The 19,702-nt window shown below is 48.2% G+C and overlaps 1 protein-coding gene across 1 annotated transcript in view; it reads right to left on the reverse strand.

Annotated features, from left to right (window-relative positions):
• The window catches only part of LOC120917651 (oxidative stress-induced growth inhibitor 1-like), a 41,301-nt gene that overhangs the window by 13,332 nt on the left and 8,267 nt on the right, over positions 1 to 19,702 (reverse strand). Inside the window, exons 2-3 of the mRNA XM_040329104.1 lie at positions 17,470 to 17,565; positions 4,661 to 4,797 (exon numbers count right to left, since the gene is read on the reverse strand). Coding sequence (XP_040185038.1) covers positions 4,661 to 4,797; positions 17,470 to 17,533 — 201 coding nt within the window. The 5' untranslated portion in view covers positions 17,534 to 17,565. The remainder of the gene's footprint in view (positions 1 to 4,660; positions 4,798 to 17,469; positions 17,566 to 19,702) is intronic.

The raw sequence follows: 19,702 nt of genomic DNA on the forward strand, positions 1-19,702 counted from the left end.
CGCCGTTTCTAAAGTGACATTGGCGCAAGTATCTATTGTAAATTTCTCTTAAAACGTGTAGGTTTAGGAGATATTTCTAGCACCTACAGGTACGCCTTAATCTAGGTTGTACAACAACTTTAAAGCTTTGTGTAGGTCATGATAACATGTGGTAGCGAGCAGCTTCACGGCTCATCATAAGAAGTCTATACATAAGATATATCTACACTGTTACAAAATGCTATTGAGATGAATTATGAAAGGTATTCTATGACCCCCAAACAGTTGTTATATAAATTCCATGGAGTTCAAAAAAATCCATTAAAAGTATTGTTTTACAGATATACATAGAACTCAGAAGCCTCTATTAGACAACTTCAACTGCCTTCATGGCCTCACTGTGATAATCTACTCATGGCTAGTGTTGCTCACGAATATTCGCATTGCGAATATTCGACTCGAATATAGCATATTCGAGAAATCGCGCTATATTTCGAATTTCGCGGTGAATATTCGCAATTCCGAATATTCGCATTTTTTCAATTTGATTTTTAAAACAGATCACATCCTATCGACGTCTAAAAGCATTGCTGGTATGATTAGAGACCCTGGGCCGAGTAGCTAAGCTGAGGCGATCCTATTATGTTGCCAAATTGAAAAAAAAAAATTGCGATTTTTCGCTATTGCGAATGCGAAAATGATTGCGAATTTTCGATAACTGTGGTAGGAGAACTCTGATTGTCTCTGATGCAAAAGGGGGGGGCTTTGTGTATGTGTATGTTATGAATATTTGTATGTTTGATATTATTATTTTTTGTAAGAAGGAAAAAATTGCGCATACCTTAAAAAAGGGGAGAATACAGCAGCAACTCAAAAATGTTATACAACATAAATTAATACAAGACAGAAAATGGAGTCGCTCTACAAGAATAAAAAATATGTCTAGTGACAAGACATGTGGGCAAATTATAAAATAAGCAAGCGCAAATAACTTGTGAAATACACAGTGAAACAAATATATAAAGAAATATAGTCCCAATAATAGAAAAATAATCTTTCATAAAAATGTCTTTGATATGTGAAGTGAAAAAAAGTCCAAAGCATGCAGCATGAACGTGTTCAATCTTCAAGGTGTTTGATTGACAAACGGCTGTGACAGATGGATAGAGTAAAGAATCACCACCAATGCAAAACACTTTTTATTTTCTATTGTAAAATATCAAGAATATTCTGAGCCAATCAGAGTGCTCCTTCCGCATTTGCCGAATATTCGCAATTATTTTGTATTGTAAAATATCAAGAATATTCTGAGCCAATCAGAGTGCTCCTTCTGCATTTGCCGAATATTCGCAATTATTTTGTATTGTAAAATATCAAGAATATTCTGAGCCAATCAGAGTGCTCCTTCCGCATTTGCCGAATATTCGCAATTATTTTGTATTGTAAAATATCACGAATATTCTGAGCCAATCAGAGTGCTCCTACAGCATTTCTCGAAATTGCGCAATAAATATCGCATTCGCATGTTGCGATATTTCGATAAAATATCACGAATATTCTGAGCCAATCAGAGCGCTCCTCCAGCATTTCTCGAAATTGCGCAATAAATATCGCATTCGCATGTTGCGATATTTCGATAAAATATCACGAATATTCTGAGCCAATCAGAGTGCTCCTACCGCAGTTATCAAAAAATCGCAATTATTTTCGCATTCGCAATAGCGAAAAATCGCAATCATTTACTTTCGATAAAATATCACGAATATTCGAATTTAGCGAATATATCTCGAATATTCGAATATATATTCGAGATATATCGCGAAATCGAATATGGCATATTCTGCTCAACACTACTCATGGCTGGAGGAGACACATGTAGGCACCTCTCTACAGTTAATTGTATTGGTTAGAAAAAAAATTGGGTTTTCTACTCTAATGTGTTCTAATGTTACATAGAGCCATGGGGGACATTTCTATAATGATTATTCACATTGAAGCATATCAGATGTGCTGCATTTCACGTGGCCTCAGGTCATAGTGACCTTTCCACATTGTCGATCACCTGTCCTGTAGTATCAATAGCTAGCTGGTTGTCAAAAGTCCCCTTTTTATTTACTTTCACAAAACAATGGGATCATATGAATGCCAGCCAGAGGCGGCTCTAGACTTTGTGAGGCCTTAGGCAACACTTAGACATGAGGCCCCACTCACGCCCATAATGGAAAAAATAATATGCAATAAAAATTAATGGTATAAATGCATATATTAACAGCCTTAAAGGGGTGTTCCAGGCATTTTTAAATGTTTATTAAAAGTCAGCAGCTACAAAAAGTGTAGGTGCTGGCTTTTAACCACTTGAGATACGCGCTATAGGCAAAAGACGTCTACGGCGCGGCTCTCAAGTGCCGAGTGGACGTCTTTGGACGTCCTTTTCTGTGCATTACCAGCGCGTGCCACTGGGGGGCGCGCAGCATGTAAACACTGTGCCAGCGCATCGCCGCGATGTCCGCCGGGTACACGCGCTCGTCGGTGACAGCAGGGACGTGGAGCTCTGTGTGTAAACACAGAGCTCCACGTCCTGTCAGGGAGAGAGGAGACCGATCTGTGTCTCTTGTATATAGGGACACAGCATCGGTCACCTCCCCCAGTCAGTCCCCCCCCCCCCACACAGTTAGAACACACCCAGGTAATACATTTAACCCCTTCCTCACCCCCTAGTGGTTAACCCCTTCCCTGCCAGTCACATTTATACAGTAATTAGTGCATTTTTATAGCACTGATCGCTGTTTAAATTTGAATGGTCCCAAATTTGTGTCAAAAGTGTCCGATATGTCCGTCGCAATATCGCAGGCCTGACAAAAAAAAATTTAAAAATAAAAATCGCAGATCGCCGCCATTACTAGTAAAAAATTAAAAAATAAATCATAAATCTATCCCCTATTTTGTAGGTGCTATAACTTTTGCGCAAACCGATCAAATACGCTTATTGCGATTTTTTTTAAACAAAAATATGTAGAAGAATACGTATCGGCCTAAACCGAGGAAAAAAATATTATTTAAAAAAAAAAATTGGGATATTATTATAACAAAAAGTAATAAATATAGTGTTTTTTTCCAAATTTTTGCAAAAAATAAAAATCGCAGAGATGATCAAATACCACCAAAAGAAAGCTCTATTTGTGGGGAAAAAAATGATAAAAATATAATTTGGGTACAGTGATGTATGACTGCGCAATTGTCATTCAAAATGCGTCAGCGCTGAAAGCTGAAAATTGTTCTGGACACGAAGGGGGTTTAAGTGCCCAGTAATGAAGTGGTTAATAAACATGCACCTGCTCCACATTCCAGCGACACGCCAGCCGGAGCTCCGCTCCTCTCCCCCCCTCTCCGGCCGGCGTCATCATTGTTACTGTGGGCACCCGGCAGTGACAGCTTTCGGCTTCATGGCCAGGCACTCACTGCGCATGCGCGAGCGGCGCTATCTGTTTGGACAGGCGATCACCTGGGACCTGTCACGTGTCCCAGGCGATCGCCTACAGGGAGGGCCGCTAAAAGGGGATATGACGTATCGCCTTAGCGGCCCCTCGGCGGAAGGAGGAAGTGGGACTCCTCCTGAAGTCCCCACTCCCCCCCCCCAAAAAAATTACATGCCAAATGTGGCATGTAAGGGGGCGAGGCGTGGACTAAGCGGAAGTTCCATTTTGGGTGGAACTCCGCTTTAAATCCTATGAACTATGAATTCACAGTTTCTATAAATTTCTCTAGCCAATTATTCTTTAATCAAATATCATTAAACATAGGGCGGCTGGTGCTCACAATTTGTGAGAGGGCGCAAACAAACTGAAAAATTCTGAAAAAAATAAAACTATCAATTGCAGCCTCACTGTGCCCATCAAACACAGCCACTGTGTCCATCAAGTGCAGCCACTGTGCCCAATCAAATGCTGCCACTGTGCCCAATCAAATGCAGTCTCTCACTGTGCCCCATCAAACACAGCCACTGTGTCCATCAAGTGCAGCCACTGTGCCCAATCAAATGCAGCCACTGTGCCCAATCAAATGCAGCCACTGTGCCCAATCAAATGCAGCCACTGTGCCCCATCAAATGCAGTCTCTCACTGTGCCCCATCAAATGCAGTCTCTCAATGTGCCCCATCAAATGCAGTCTCACTGTGCCCATCAAACACAGCCACTGTGCCTATTAAATGCAGCCACTGTGTCCATCAAATGGAGACTCACTGTGCCCATCAAATACTGCCACTGTGCCCCATCTAATGCTGCCACTGTGCCCCAAATGCTGGGGCGGTGGCTCTACTCAGTCTGCGGTTGTGTGCTGCGCGCCCGCCACCCAATCACCCCCCCGCTTGCGAGTCCCACAACACCTGAAAGGCAAATTAGGCAATCGCGAGGCCCTTTCTGTGGGCGAGGCCTAAGGCGATCGCCTAATTTGCCTAATTAAAGAGCCGCCTCTGAGGCCAGCATACTGTAGCTCAAGTAATACCGTAGATTGCCATGAAAGCAGTTTGCTTGCTGTTCCCTTGCCTGGAGTTTTAGCCATTTTTCAGGTATTGCTTCTGTGTCTCTATTATAGACAATTCTAACCACCGTAATAAAATATATATGTTGCAGATATAGCAATGATCACGTGACTATGTAATTCCATATATAAATGTACACAAACCTGTTCTGTGATAGGAACACCGGGGAATTCTTCTAGTTTCCTTTGTAACAATGGATTGGGATGTACAGATCCTTGTTTCACATATGGAGTATATCCAGACAATAAGTAGGACAGACAAATCCCTGATGGGCCATTACCTAAAAAAGCAAGCAAAAATTAATCATTAAATAAATATATCTATATGTTCTAGAAAGCAACCCATGAAAAATCACACATTTGTAAACACACTCTCTACATATGAACAGAATTTTTTTGGCCATGAATTTTCATCTTCTCCAGTTGCCTGGACTCAATGATGAAAGTAATGGCGCGTACACGCGATCATTTTTCGGGTTCCAAAAAAATGACGTTTTTTTTTAACGTCATTAAAAACGATTGTGTGGCTTTCAGAGCATTTTTCAGGTTCTGAAAAACTGACATTTTTTTTTCCGAACATGCTCTATTTTTTCACGACGTTTTAAACGTTGTCGTTTTTCGAGTTGTAAAAAATGGTTGTGTGTGGGCTTTAACGACGTGAAAAATCCCTGCATGCTCAGAAGCAAGTTATGAGACGGGAGCGCTTGTTCTGGTAAAACTAGCGTTCGTAATGGAGTAAGCACATTCATCACGCTGTAACAGACAGAAAAGCGCAAGTCTTTTACGAACACAAAACCAGCTAAAGCAGCCCAAAGGGTGGCGCCATCCGAATGGAACTTCCCCTTTATAGTGCCGTTGTACGTGTTGTACGTCACCGCGCTTTGCTAGAGCATTTTTTTTTCACGATCGTGTGTAGGCAAGGCCGTTTTAATGATCAAGTTGAAAAAAACGTTGTTTTTTCTAGAGCCTGAAAAACATTGTTTTTTACAACCCGAAAAATGAACGTGTGTACGTGGCATAAGACAATGCAACATGAGAACTAACATGCACAGCTCCCAACAGTGCCCATGTTGCCAGTCAGTGCCCATTTGTGGGCACTGATTGGCATCTATTGTGCCTATTTTTACATGTGGATGGCCATGGGGGATGTACCTGGCCATCCACATGTTCCCCCCTTCCCTGGTGGTCCTGGCGGCTTCCCTGTGGTCTAGTGTGGGCATCCGAGGGGTGGCTGCGCTGATAAACAATCAGCGCAAACCCCCCCCTGTCAGGAGAGCCGCCCATCGGCTCTCCTCTACTCCCTTCTATCAGTGAGGGAGAGCTGATCAACAGCTCTTCCTGTTTACATCGTGATCAGCCGTGATCAGCCGGAGGCTCTTTACCAAGATTGGAGATGTAGGGTGTCAGACTGACACCCAGCATCACCGATCGCTGCACTGCGCGGCCCTACGGGCACGCGCCGGCATGTTATCCTGCTGGACGTCAATAGACGTCCAGTCAGGATTTCACAACCACTTCCCGGACGTCAATTGTCTATTGACCAGTCGGGAAGTGGTTAAAAGTAAAGTATAAAGAACTACTCACAAACAGATGGTAAAAACTAGCGACACAAGTAATTTCCAGATGTCAGTAATTGGTCTGAAGACCACAGACTCTAGATCAGGGGTGGGCAATCTCGGCCCTCCAGCTGTGGTGAAACTGCAAATCGCATCATGCCTCTGCCTCTAGGAGTCATGCCTGTGATTGTCAGGGTCTTGCAATGTCTCATGGGACTTGTAGTTTCAAAACAGCTGGAGGGCAGAGTTTGCCCTCGCCTGCAATTTGTCGCAGCAAATAACGCCGCAAATCGCCTAAATGCCTGAATTTGCAGTATCAGATTAGGAGGAGGAAGAGCTTTAAGCTGGTTATACATGGATTAAAATTCAGTCGGTTCAGCAGAGACTTTTGTACAATCAGGATTTTCCCCACACAATCAGGGCCGCAGGGTATAGCCAGCAGTGCCGATCAGTGTATTCTCATGGTGGGGAAGTCTCCCTACTGTCAAAATACAAAGGCTCAGCAGGGAGGATTCTCCCATTCACCTAGAGTGTGTGGATAGGGGAATAGAGTGATTTTTTTTTTCCGTTCAACCTTTTGGTTGAAAAAAAAAAAAAAGAAAGACCCATCTACAGTATGGGCTGCTTTACTGTTTTGCACAGCTCTGTCAATCCAACACTGGGTGCTGGTTCATAAGAGCAGAGGGATAACTTGATCAGTGATCTCCATTCCTGTTCTATCTGCAGGCTGGGGGAAGGTTAGTGATCCAGGTGTATTGATTAACTATATTAAGAGCCTGCAAGGATGGGCAACTTCTCACCCAATACAAGTCAATGGGAATGAAACAGCAATGGGAAGCACATTGATGCAGTTTAGACAAAAAACAGATCAGAAGGAGGTCAACTGCCGATCAAATGTACCCGACAAAGAACTCTGAATTGGAAGCTGAATGCTGCAAATGCCCAAAGCCCATCAGGCCCTGGACTGGCTGAACTGAATTACTAATCTTTAAGCAGGTAAGGCAGTTTATATATTTGTATTTAACTGTGGAATAAGCGGTTTGCCTGGTGTTCCGTTTTAAGGCAAAGTAGTCCAGTTAGTTTTGTTGGTACATTATTGTATTTCTCATTCAATTCATGTTTTCTCTGCGCTGAGTGAATAAGTAAGAACATAATACATGTCGGTGCCCTTTGTGATATGATTACATTCGGAACAATAATGTATTGCTCCCCTACGGAGAACCTGCTGAGCCACTTCCAGCGTTGGCGGGCAGGGACATCAGTGGGTATGGGCACGGTGTACTTATGATGTAATACAAGTTACAGCTGGCATTTGTGTGCCTGCAAACTAAAGACAATGCAAATCAGGACACAATGCAGGTCTCTGCCAACATGGATCAAGGTTAAATTCAGGACACATCACTAAATGTGAATGCATATGAAAATCTCATGCAAAGCATGTCTGATTAAGGCTAGGTTCACACTGCTGCGAATTCAAAATTGCGGTAAAACGCGATTTTACCGCGATTTCGCGGCTGCGATTTCAGAGACATCTGTGCAGGGTTCAATGTAAATCGTGGTCCGAAATCGCAAACAGTAGTACAGGAACTACTTTTTGAAATCGGTGCAGCGCTGCAGATGCGGCGTTGCACCGATTAGGACAGTGCCATTGCCGGCAAATGCCGCCAATTTGAGATGCGATTTGACATCTCAAATCGTACCCAGTGTGAACCAGGGCTAAATGGTTTCTTGTTATATCTTGTATCTCCGCCTTGTTCTCACTCTAAATAAAATATAATTACACTATTGGAACTAGGTAGCTAGTTTTGGCCTGTAGAAGACCATTTTCTTCTTGGCAGATTGCAGATTGCTAACATGGTAATGTACGGTAAATGTAACAGGTATAAGGAAAGAGAGGCCCGGAGCAAAAAACCCACAGCATAGGCGCAGGGCCGGCCATGACGGGGTTAAAGGAAAGCCCTGCCATGGTCAGTGGGAGGGGTTGCAGTGAAGGAGAGCGGTGGGAGGGGAGGTTATAAATCACCCTCCCACGCTTCCCGGGCTAACAGCACGAGGGGCGAAGTTTGCTGCTGGGGACTCTGTGCTCTGCCAGAACCGTCCGGGGAGAGGTAGGCCGCGACCGGGGGCTTTATTTTCGGGCGATCGGCGGTACATAGCAGCTCTGGGGATCTTTGCTCTGCCAGAACTTCCAGGGAGGGGCAGGCCGCGACCGGGGACTAAATTTGCTGGCGATTGTATTTTCTCAGGGGCGCCGGCGGGGCCCGTTTTCTGCCTACTGCTGATACTGCTGGTGAGAGGCAGGCCGCGATCGGGGGGCTATATTTCCGGGCTACCGGCTACAGGTACAAGTGCTGCCTAAAAAAAAAAAAAAAAAAAAAACGAGCGCCGCTAGGCCGCAGCCGGGGACTCGATTTTTTTCCCACCCAGCCGCCTGCTACCATGTCTGGGGTTGAGGCGATGCTCGCCCAGCTCAGGGAGGAGGCGGATCGCCGCGGAGAGGGGTGGCTCCAGTCCATGCTGGGGCCGCTCCTGCCACAGGGGGATGCCAGGTCTGTTTCACCCGTCCGGGGGGGGGGAGGGGGGCACCACAGCAACACATGGGCCTCGGCCTGCAGAGCGGGGCAATGTGACTAGTTCACCGGGCCGGGGGGGGGGGGACACCCCGCGTTCACGGGTGTCCCGGCCCCCTGTGCGTTATTCACCTGGTCCGTCCACCCGGTCCCATAGGAGGGAGGGCAGCCCCATCCGGGCCCCCTCGGGCCCCCCAGCGAAACGTACAGCGGCGGGGGGGCGCCAGGAGAAGACCATTGAGCGGCAGCGTGGGGCAGGGAGGGGGCGGCCAGGGGGCTCTTCTGCGGCGGCCAGGTCCGCTCGGCGAGACGATCGGAGGGATGCGGGCTCCAACCCCGGTTTTGCACCGGAGGGCCGAGAGCCTCAGCAACGCACATCGGTCCCTGCGGTGGCTAGCTCCCCAGCATCCGCGGCTAGCCACCTCCAATCCAGCCCCGTGGTGAGGGAGCGTGGGGGAGGGGAAGACGGCAGAATGTACGAGGCACCAAGGAAAGCAACGAGGAAGTCGGTTCACGGGTCCAGGGTGCGCAGCGAGAGCGAGTCCAGCTCTGGGCCCACGGCTCCCAGGCCCGAGTCGCCTGGTGGGCTTTCATCGGGTGAGGAGGGTCACCCTGGAGATCGATCGGAAGGGGAGCTGTCGGAGGAGGAAGTCGGGCCCAGGACGGAGGTCGCAGCGCGGGAGCCAAGCCGGACGGCTGATGGGATTGCTTCCAGACAGCCCGGTGAGTCGTTTTTGGCTTTGTCTTCTAATGTACAAAATGTGGGGGGACGGGGGGGTCCCCGTAGGCGTTTAGGGGTGCCCGCAGGGGCGAGTAGTGGGGGTTCGGGTGCCTTGGGGGAACAGTCGGGAGAGGATGGGGGTTTGCACCGGTTTTTGGTGGGTCTAGAAGCATTGGTGAGCCAGCTGAAGGGGGGGAGCAGCCCCGCCGTTAGCCCCGCGGCAGCATGGGGTCCGGCGGGGGGGTCCGGGGTCACGTCACCTGCAGTGGCGGTCGCCGTGTCGGGGCCAGTGGTGCCTGTGGACAAGGGGCAAGAGGTAGGGGCGGTGGCAGCGGGTAATGGGGTGCCGCCTGTGGATAAAGGAGATGCGGGGGTCGATTCCGCAAAGAAGAGGGATTTGGTCCGGTTGGCGGACGCAGCTAAAGGGGAGGTGTATACCTGTTATGAGGCACCGCTGGGTTCACATTTGAAGCCGGAGGTGCGGGAAAAGATTTGGAAGAGCGAATATGTAGAGATATTTGCGTTGTTACCGCTGGAAAAGTTTAACCTTGATAGGGTTAAGCCGGAGGAGTCCAAAAAAGAGGACGAGGAGAAGAGGAGGTATAGGCTTATACCTAGAACTTTTGCGAACTGGTCGCAGGCATACTCGATCATGGCGAGCGTGATCGGCGAGAAAAACCCCGAACACTGTTCGGCGCTTTTTAGTTACCAGGAGGCGATTAGCGAGGCCTACCGGTGCTACGGGGGCACTGGGTGGCTCCGGTATGATGAGCAGTTCCGGCAACGCCGGGCTATCAGGCCGGATATTAGGTGGGACACTAAAGACATTGGCCTTTGGATGCGGCTTATGTCGGCCCCACGGACGTCCACGCCGTTTTTTCAGGGGGGGGCCGGTGGAACCTCTTCCCCAGGACAGTCGGCCGGAAAGAAAAAGGGGGTCTGCTGGCAGTTCAACGAAGGAAACTGCAAGTTCGGAGGGTCTTGCCGGTTCAAGCACGAGTGCTCCGGCTGTGGTGGCAATCACCCCTCTTCCCGGTGTTTTAAACAAGGCAAGGGCCGTTCCGGAGATGCTTCAAGTAAGAGGGAGGACTCCGGTGATGGTGGAAAGGATGCGACCGTTTCTCGGTAGATATCCTGACAGGGCGGCCGCCCTGTTGTTGGAAAGGGGATTCTCCGTGGGTTTCAGCATTCCGTGCAAGTTGGCGGTGGTCCCCCCGGTGGCAAAGAATTTGCGTTCCGCGTTACAACATCCGGAGGTGGTTTCGGAGAAACTGCTGAAGGAAGTGGCGTTGGGCAGGATGGGGGGCCCATTTGTTTCGCCTCCCTTGGACGATTTGGTGGTTTCACCTTTGGGGGTGGTGCCTAAGAAGGAGCCGAACAAATTCCGGCTCATTCATCATTTGTCGTTTCCAAGGGGGGGGTCGGTTAACGACGCCATCAGCATGGAGGAGTGTACGGTGAGCTACACCTCCTTTGACGCTGCGGTGGGCTGGGTTAGGCGGTATGGCCGGGGGGCCTTGATGGCCAAGTCGGACATTGAGGCGGCGTTTCGGCTCCTGCCGGTCCACCCGGATAGTTTTCGGCTTTTGGGTTGCCATTGGGGTGGGGAGTTCTACGTAGACAAGTGCCTACCGATGGGCTGCTCCATTTCCTGCGCGCTGTTTGAACGGTTTAGTTCCTTCCTGGAGTGGGTGGTTCGGGATGTGTCTGGAGTGAGCTCCGTGATCCACTATCTGGACGACTTTCTCTGCGTTGGACCGGCGGGGTCACGGATTTGCGCAGTGTTGTTGGCCACGCTGGAACACATTGCGGAGCGTTTTGGTGTGCCGCTGGCGCCCGAGAAAACGGAGGGTCCGAGATCGGTCATCCAATTCTTGGGCATTGTAATTGATTCGGAGGTGATGGAATGTAGGTTGCCACTGGACAAGCTGGAAGGCCTCAAGGCTGAGATACAGGAGATGGTTGGTTTGCGGAAAGTGCAACTCCGAGCGCTGCAGTCGCTCCTGGGGAAGCTAAACTTTGCGTGCCGCATTCTCCCCATGGGGAGGGTTTTTTGCAGGCGCCTTTCGGCGGCCACAGCGGGGGTCAGGTCACCCAGGCACTATGTGCGCCTGGGGAGAGAACATAGGGAGGATTTGTTGGTGTGGCACTCCTTTTTGGAATCCTTCAACGGCAGGGCATTGTGGATGTCCGGTCCGGTTAGTAACTTTGACATGGAGTTGTTCACGGATGCAGCCGGAGGCGCAGGTTTTGGGGCATACTTTCAGGGGCAATGGAGTGCGGGCCCTTGGCCTCAGGCCTGGTTGGAGGCGGGGTTCACAAAGAACTTGGTGCTGTTGGAATTGTTTCCGGTGGTGCTGGCAGTAGAGTTGTGGGGGGCGGCCTTCCGGGACCGGAAGGTGCGGTTCCATGGGGACAATCTGGGGGTGGTCCAGGTGATCAACAAAGTTACGGCGTCCTCTCCTCCAGTTATTCGGCTATTGCGGCACCTGGTGCTGCGCTGTTTGCAGATGAACATATTTGTGTATGCGGTGCATCTACCGGGGGTGGAGAATGTAGTGGCTGACGCTCTGTCTCGCTTTCAGTGGGACCGGTTTCGGGAGCTGGTGCCGGGGGCAGAGGAGCAAGGGGTACCCTGTCCGGAGTGGCTTTGGAGGATTCCGTTGGAATCGTCTCCAGTTGGATCAAAAAGTCGGTAAGTGTGACCACTTGGAGGGCTTATGAGAAGGTTTGGGCAGAATGGCAGGCTCTGGTTAGGGAGGCCGAGGTGGACCCGGCCGGTCCCGAGGTCAAGGGATTGGTGATTTATTTCTTGGCCAGGAACATGGAGGCCGGGGTGTCTCAGTCCATGTTGGACAAAAAATTGGCCGGCTTGGCTTTTCTGTTTAAGTGGCAAGGGTGTCCGGACTTTACGAAGGACTTTTGTGTCCGGCAGGCCCTTAAAGGTTACAGGAAACAGGGGCGTCGGGCGGATTCCCGGCGCCCGGTGTCGTTTGAAATATTGAAGGGTATTATGGGAAAGTTGGGGACAGTTTGTTCGTCCCAGTTTGAGGTGTTATTGTTTAGGGTGGCGTTCGCGTTGGCGTTTTTTGGAGCTTTTCGAATAGGGGAATTGGTTAGCCCCTCGAAGACGGTACAGGGTGGCATGTTGGCCGGTGATGTGGCATGGACGCGAGAAGGGGTGAAAATGTTACTACGTCGGTCCAAGACGGACCAGAAAGGGAAGGGAAAAGTGGTGCGAGTTTTCCCTATTGAGGGGTCGGAATTATGCCCTGTTAGGGTGGTGCAGGAATTTTTGGACGTACGGCCGGAGTTGGGCGGGTCTTTTTTGCTGCATGAGGATGGTACGGCGTTGTCGCGGTATCAATTCGTGACGGTGTTTAGACGGTGCCTGGGGGCTTTGGGCCTTGTGGCTCAGGAGTTCTCGGCGCATTCTTTTCGGATTGGGGCTGCGACGGAAGCGGCCCGTTGTGGCTTGGATGAGGAATTGGTGAAGAGGATTGGCAGATGGGAGTCTAGGAGGTTTCGACTATATGTCAGGCCCCAGCTCATGGTAGAATTAGGGGTGAGTGGGGGTGCAGGTTAACATAAGTCCCAAGAAAGTTAAGGGGCCACTTCCAATGTTGGTGGGAGTGGAACGGGGGTTTTTTGGTTAAGGGAACATGTCGGGGATGGGGTTCGTCTCCCGATGGGACTTATTTGTGATGGTTTTCTTACTTGCTGTCTTTCAGGTGCGGGACAAGGTCTGGATAATGGGCCACTCCTTCGTTCATAGGGGGGCGGCAAGAGCAGATAGGCGACCGGACGGTCGACAGCTGGGGATCCCAAGACAGGAAGCGATGGTGCGGTGGTTGGGGTTCCCGGGGATGTTGTGGAGCAGGGTGGTGCCGGAAGTGCACAAGTTTGCACGGTTGGATCGCCCGCCGGATGTTTTATTGATACATGCGGGGGGCAACGACCTTGGGATTCGTACTATGTTGGATGTCGCACGCGACATCAAATTCGATTTTCTGCGAATTCGCATGTCCTACCCGGATACGGTAGTGATATGGTCCGACATTGTGGGCAGGTCATCATGGCGGATGGCCAGATCGTGGGAAGGCGTGAACAGGGCCAGGAGAAAGATCAATCGGGACGTGGCTAAGTTTGTGATCAGGAATGGTGGCTTGGTGGTTAGACACCCTGAGCTGGAGGTGGATATGTGGAGGTATCAGCTGAAAGATGGAGTACATTTGACCGACGTGGGGATTGACATGTGGGTGTTGGGCCTGCAAGACGGGATCCAGCGAGCGTTGAGGGTGTGGAGGGGCGCCCAAAGGTAAGGAGTTACCTTTGGGTGCTGGTGGCGGGTGTTTTGGACTTTGCAGGAGAAGAAAGTACCCTAAAGTGGATGCCATTACCCAGAGGTGGTATGGGTTCTGAAGGGGCTGGTAGTCCAGTCTACCAAGGTGTAGCTGGGAAGGGGTTAATGGGGGCACTGCGGTCAGGTAAGGTCGTCTCTGAGTCAGGTTTTCGGCTTGAGGCCTAAGACCAGATTTAGGTATCGCAGTGCTCATAAAAGTTTTAGCATGGTTAAAATGGTTTAATGTGCCTGCAAAGTCCAGCACCAGTAGTGTTAATATTGTGTTTCAGGTTTACTTATGTTTATGTGTGGAAATGTTATTTAATGTGCTTTAATATTTAAAAAAAGGTTATTTAAAAATAAATGGAGGCTGCTACGGCCAGTTTTTACTCCAAAGATTACAGTAGTGGTCTCAGTTATTTATTTAAGGTAAAAGTTTGAGTAAAATGTGGGTCTTAGCAGATAAGGGTGTATGTATTTATACCATAGTCATGCAAACAGGGCCTTTTGTACTGAGACAGATGCAGGGTCGAAGAAGAAGGACTTGGCTGAGATGCATGGAATTTGGTCTATTTTTAATAGAAGTTGTTGGTTATATTGGATGTCCCCATACGGTAGATTCACTGTCTCAAAGGCCCTGGCTGGGTTTAGAAGCACAAGTGTTTGAGACCTCCTGTGATAGGAGGTCTCAGGAGCTGGTAATGAGCCAATTCATTAGGTGGAGGTGTTTTCTTCTCTATTGGCACTATTCTTTTGGTGAAGTCTCCAATACCAAGGAATTTTGTGGATATCACATCACTATATTGACTTATTTTGCATATTATAGATATGGACTTTTTATCACATTCTTTAAAGCGCAGTTTTATTTGATTTACCTTTTGTACTTGTAGATTAAAGAAATGTATTATTGCCCAACAAAAGAGCCAATGTTGCCAAGCCAATCCTATCGGCTCTGGCCTCTGATTAGCAGAATACTATGGTCAATTGCCAGCCAACTTGGGTTGTATGCATAGCCAAACATTTCTTCTAGTTTTGGATACAGTAGGGAAGAGCCTACCCTGCCAGGATATTTTTTTGCTGACTATGTAGCATTGGGTAAATGCCAACCAATCAGAATTCTGTAATCAAGGATGCACGGTTGCAGTTGGTTGTAAGACATTATTTAGTGACCACTGGTCTGCATTAACTGGCTAATTTAATAGAGATTTAAGCAACTAAGTGAACTATCCAGAGCGATCAATTAGAATGCATCTTGTACCGGTCTTCCCTCATTAAAAAGAAGTTGCAATGGTTTACTGCTCTTGAGCCCTGGTTCACACTGGGTACGATTTGAGATGCGATTTGACATGTCAAATAGCATCTCAAATCGGCGGCATTTGCCGGCAATTGTCGGCAATGGCACTATCCTAATCAGTGCGACGCCGCATCTGCGATTTCAAAAAGTAGTTCCTGTACTACTTTTTGCGATTTCGGGCCACGATTTACATTAAATTGCGTCCGAAATCGCGGCCGCGAAATCGATTTTGAATTCGCAGCAGTGTGAACCTAGGCTCAGATTGTCAATTTAACAAGTCTTCAAGTCTTAAGCCTCGTACACACGATAGGTTAACCAGAGGACAACGGTCTGAAGGACCGTTGTCATAGGTTAACCGATGAAGCTGACTGATGGTCCGTCACGCCTACACACCATAGGTTAAATAACCGATCGTGTCAGAACGCGGTGACGTAAAACGCAACAACGTGCTGAAAAAAACGAAGTTCAATGCTTCCAAGCATGCGTGGACTTGATTCTGAGCATGCGTGGATTTTTAACCGATGGTCGTGCCTACTAACGATCGTTTTTTTGCCATCGGTTAGGAATCCATAGGTTAATTTTTTAAAGCAAGTTGGCTTTTTTTTAACCTATGGTTAAATAACCTATGGGGCCCACACACGATTGGTTTTGACCGATGAAAACGGTCCTTCAGACCGTTGTCCTCTGGTTAACCGATCGTGTGTACGAGGCCTAATAGTCTGTCACACTTAACAAGGAACTAAACCCTCCTATCCCTTACAGCCAAAGAATCTGCCACCTTAGCCGCCGCATGATGATGTTCATATAATTAGCTATGACACCAGCCATTTGATGGCTTGATAGTTAAGTTGAAAGCACAAGCAACTGTGACAGTTATCAATTACAGCACGCCTTAACCACTTTCCGACCGCCGCATGTATATGTACGTCCACAGAATGGCACGTACAGGCAAATGGGCGTACATGTACGTCCTTGCCTTCTAGCGGGTGGGGGTTCCGATCTGGACCCCCCCCCCCCCCCGCTACATGCGGCGGTCGGGTTCCCTCGGGGAGCGATCCGGGACGACGGCGCGGCTATTTGTTTACAGCCGCTCCGTCGCGATCGCTCCCCGGAGCTGAAGAACGGGGCGAGCCGTATGTAAACACGGCTTCCCCGTGCTTCACTGTGGCGGCGTATCGATCGAGTGATCCCTTATATAAGGGAGACTTGATCGATGACGTCAGTCCTACAGCCACACCCCCCTACAGTTGTAAACACACACTAGGTGTACCCTAACTCCTACAGCGCCCCCCTGTGGTTAACTCCCAAACTGCAACTGTTATTTTCACAATAAACAATGCAATTTAAATGCATTTTTTTGCAGTGCCGAATCGCAAAACCTGGCCTGGGCATTTAGCTGCCTAAAGGTCCAGGGCTTAAGTGGTTAAAGGGGTTGTAAAGGTACAATTTTTTATTTATTTTTCCTAAATAGCTTCCTTTACCGTAGTGCTTTTAAATGTCCTTATTTCTTCTGAGAAATCCTCACTTCCTGTTATTCTGTCTGTAACTCCACACAGTAATGCAAAGCTTTCTCCCTGGTGTGGAGTGTCGTGCTCGCCCCCTCCCTTGGACTACAGGAGAGTCAGGATGCCCACTAACACACAGCTCCTTTCTCTATCTGCAACAGAGAGCGTTCTGACTCTCCTGTAGTCCAAGGGAGGAGGCTAACACGACACTCCACACCAGGGAGAAAGCCTCGCATTACTGTGTGGAGTTACAGACAGAAGAACAGGAAGTGAGGATTTCTCAGAAGAAATAAGGACATTTAAAAGCAAAATCTAAGGATGAGGTAAGTGGAGGAGGACTGCACTAAGGTAAAGGAAGCTATTTAGGAAAAAAAAATTGTACCTTTACAACCCCTTTAAATATAACAATGGGTTTAGTTCCACTTTAAAATCAACATGGTTAAAAAAAATATGGCAGAAATAATTTAAACTCAAATAAGAACCGAGCAAGCACATCTCTTCTAGAGCCCAGGTTCACACTGGGTACGATTTGCTTCGATTTGAGATGCAATTTCACATGTGAAATTGCATCTCAAATCGGTGGCATTTGTCGGCAATGACACTGTCCCAATCGGTGCGACGCCGCATCTGCGGCGCTGCACCGATTTCAAAAAGTAGTTCCTGTACTACTTTTTGCGATTTCGGGGCGCGATTTACATTGACATCTGTGCAGAAACCTGCACAGATGTCCCTTAAATCGCGGCCGAAATCGGGACTGCCAGCAGGAGTGAAATCGTGCGAACCAGGGCAGAAGGACGGATGTGGAAGCGCTCCTACTCACGTAGCTCTCTTCAGACTAAGAGTGGTTATTGCTAAAAGTGGTCTAAATGGAAATCCGCAGAGAAACTTCTGTTTCAGTTTTAAAAGTAATATTAGAGATGCCATGCCTACTAAGCAGTTTGAAAAGCCAATAGGCAAACACTTACCGATAATAACCACAGGAAGGGGCGACCGTTCACTTGTCTGATAGTCTGCTAAGTCCATAGACATTTTGGCCTACCGGGTGAAACAGATCAGAGTACCTGTAATTAGAAAATAGGCCTTTAAATGATCTACATCTGGTACACGCTGTCCTCTTAAAGGGGTTGTAAAGGTTTGTTTTTTATTTTCTAAATAGGTTCCTTTAAGCTAGTGCATTGTTGGTTCACCTACCTTTTTCCTTCTAAGGCCCCTTTCACACTGGGTCGGGAGGCGCGGTGGCGGTATCGCGGCGCAAAAAAAAAAGCGGCACTATACCGTCGGAATTGCCCGGGATTCGGCCACTAGCGGTGCGGTATTAACCCCCGCTAGCGGCCGATAAAGGGTTAATACCGCCCGCAATGAGGCCCATTGCGGGCGGTATTACCGTGGTTTCCCATTGTTTTAAATGGGAAGGAGCGGTATACATACCGCTCCTCTCACTGCTCCAAAGTTGCTGCTAGCAGGAGATTTTTTTTTCTCTCCTGCCAGCGCATCGCCTCAGTATGAAAGCCCTCATGCTTTCACATTGAGGTTGCTGGGCAGGAGTTTTTCAGGCGGTATTTAGGCGCTATTTTTAGCGATGTACCGCCTAGAAAAACTCCTCAGTGTGAAAGGGGTCTAAATGTTTTTTTTTTTTCTTTTGTCTGTCTGAATGTCTCACTTCTTCAGACAAAGAAAAAAAAACATTTTATAGCTGGATTCAGGTAGGGCGGCTCACTTTTGAGGCGGCGTAGCGTATCGCATATACGCTACGCCGCCGTAAGTCAGAGAGGCAAGTGCTGTATTCACAAAGCACTTGCCTCTTAAGTTACGACGGCGTAGCGTAAATGGTCCGGCGTAAGCGCGCCTAATTCAAATGAGGATGAGGGGGGCGTGTTTTATGTAAATTACTCGTGACCCGACGTGATTGACGTATTTTACGAACGCCGTCCGTGGACATATCCTAGTGTGCATTGCTCCAAAGTACGTCGTTCCGACGCGAACGTAAATTACGTCCAGCCCGATTTGCGTACGACTTACGCAAACGACGCAAAAAGATAGGCCTGTTCCGACGTAAATACCTTGCATGGGCTGCGCCACCTAGGGACCAGCTTTATCTTTACGCCGGCGTATCTCTAACGTAAACGGCGTAACTAATTGCGAGGGGCGCACCTGAATCGGCGTATCTAGTCATTTGCATATTCTACGCCGAACTCAACAGAAGCGCCACCTAGCGGCCAGCGTAAATATGCACCCTAAGATACGACGGCGTAGGAGACTTGCGCCGCTCGTATCTTAGCCTAATTTAAGCGTATCTGGTTTCCAGAATAGGCTTAAATTTGCGACGGCGTAGATTCAGAGTTACGACGGCGTATCTACTGATACACCGGCGTAACTCTCTGTGAATCTAGCTATTAGAAGGGAAATGGAAGGAAAAGGTAAGTGAACCGACAATGCACTCGCTTAAAGAAACCTGTTTAGAAAATAAAAAACAAACCTTTAAGGAATGACCAGTTATTACGGTATAATATATTCTGCCACTGAAGGTCTGGTGGTTATTTTGGTGCTGAAAAGAAGTGAAAGTATCAGTGCTGTCCAAGTTACTCCAAAGTTCCCAATTATGCCCTAACCCAGGGGTCTCCAGACTTTCGAAACAAAGGGCCAGTTTATGGTCCTTCAGACATAAGGTGGGCCAGACTTTGGTCATTGGGTGTAGAAAAGGGTCTCGATTTCAGTGGAAAAAAACAATGACCCATCTGTGGTGTAAGTGGAAAAATTGTGCCCCATCGTTGGCGTCATTGGGAGAGTCTGTGCCCCTTCATTGGTGTCAGTGAGGGGGGTTTATGCCCCACTGTTAATTTTCAGTGGATGAAATAATTCCCCTGAGGGCCAGATAAAAGCAAGCAAAGGGCCACATCTGGCCCTCGGGCCGCAGTTTAAAGACCACTGCCCTAACCTAAAGTACTCCCCAGCACTTAAAGTGTCAGTAAAGTCGTGTCTGCCATGTTTACCTACAGGTAATCGTATAATAAAGGTAAAATGAATATATCCTAAACGTGCACAGTTCCTCTGGGAAGCCCAGGACTGTGGTACATGGCAATAACTAAGGCAGTTCTCATCTATACACTCAGGGGCAGATTCACAAACAATTGCATGGGCGCAGCGTATGTGAGATACGCTATGCCACTGTAACTTACTTTTCCCAGCTTTGAATCCACA

This window comes from Rana temporaria, chromosome 11, assembly GCF_905171775.1.
Source record: "Rana temporaria chromosome 11, aRanTem1.1, whole genome shotgun sequence".
Taxonomy (NCBI): Eukaryota; Metazoa; Chordata; class Amphibia; order Anura; family Ranidae; genus Rana; species Rana temporaria.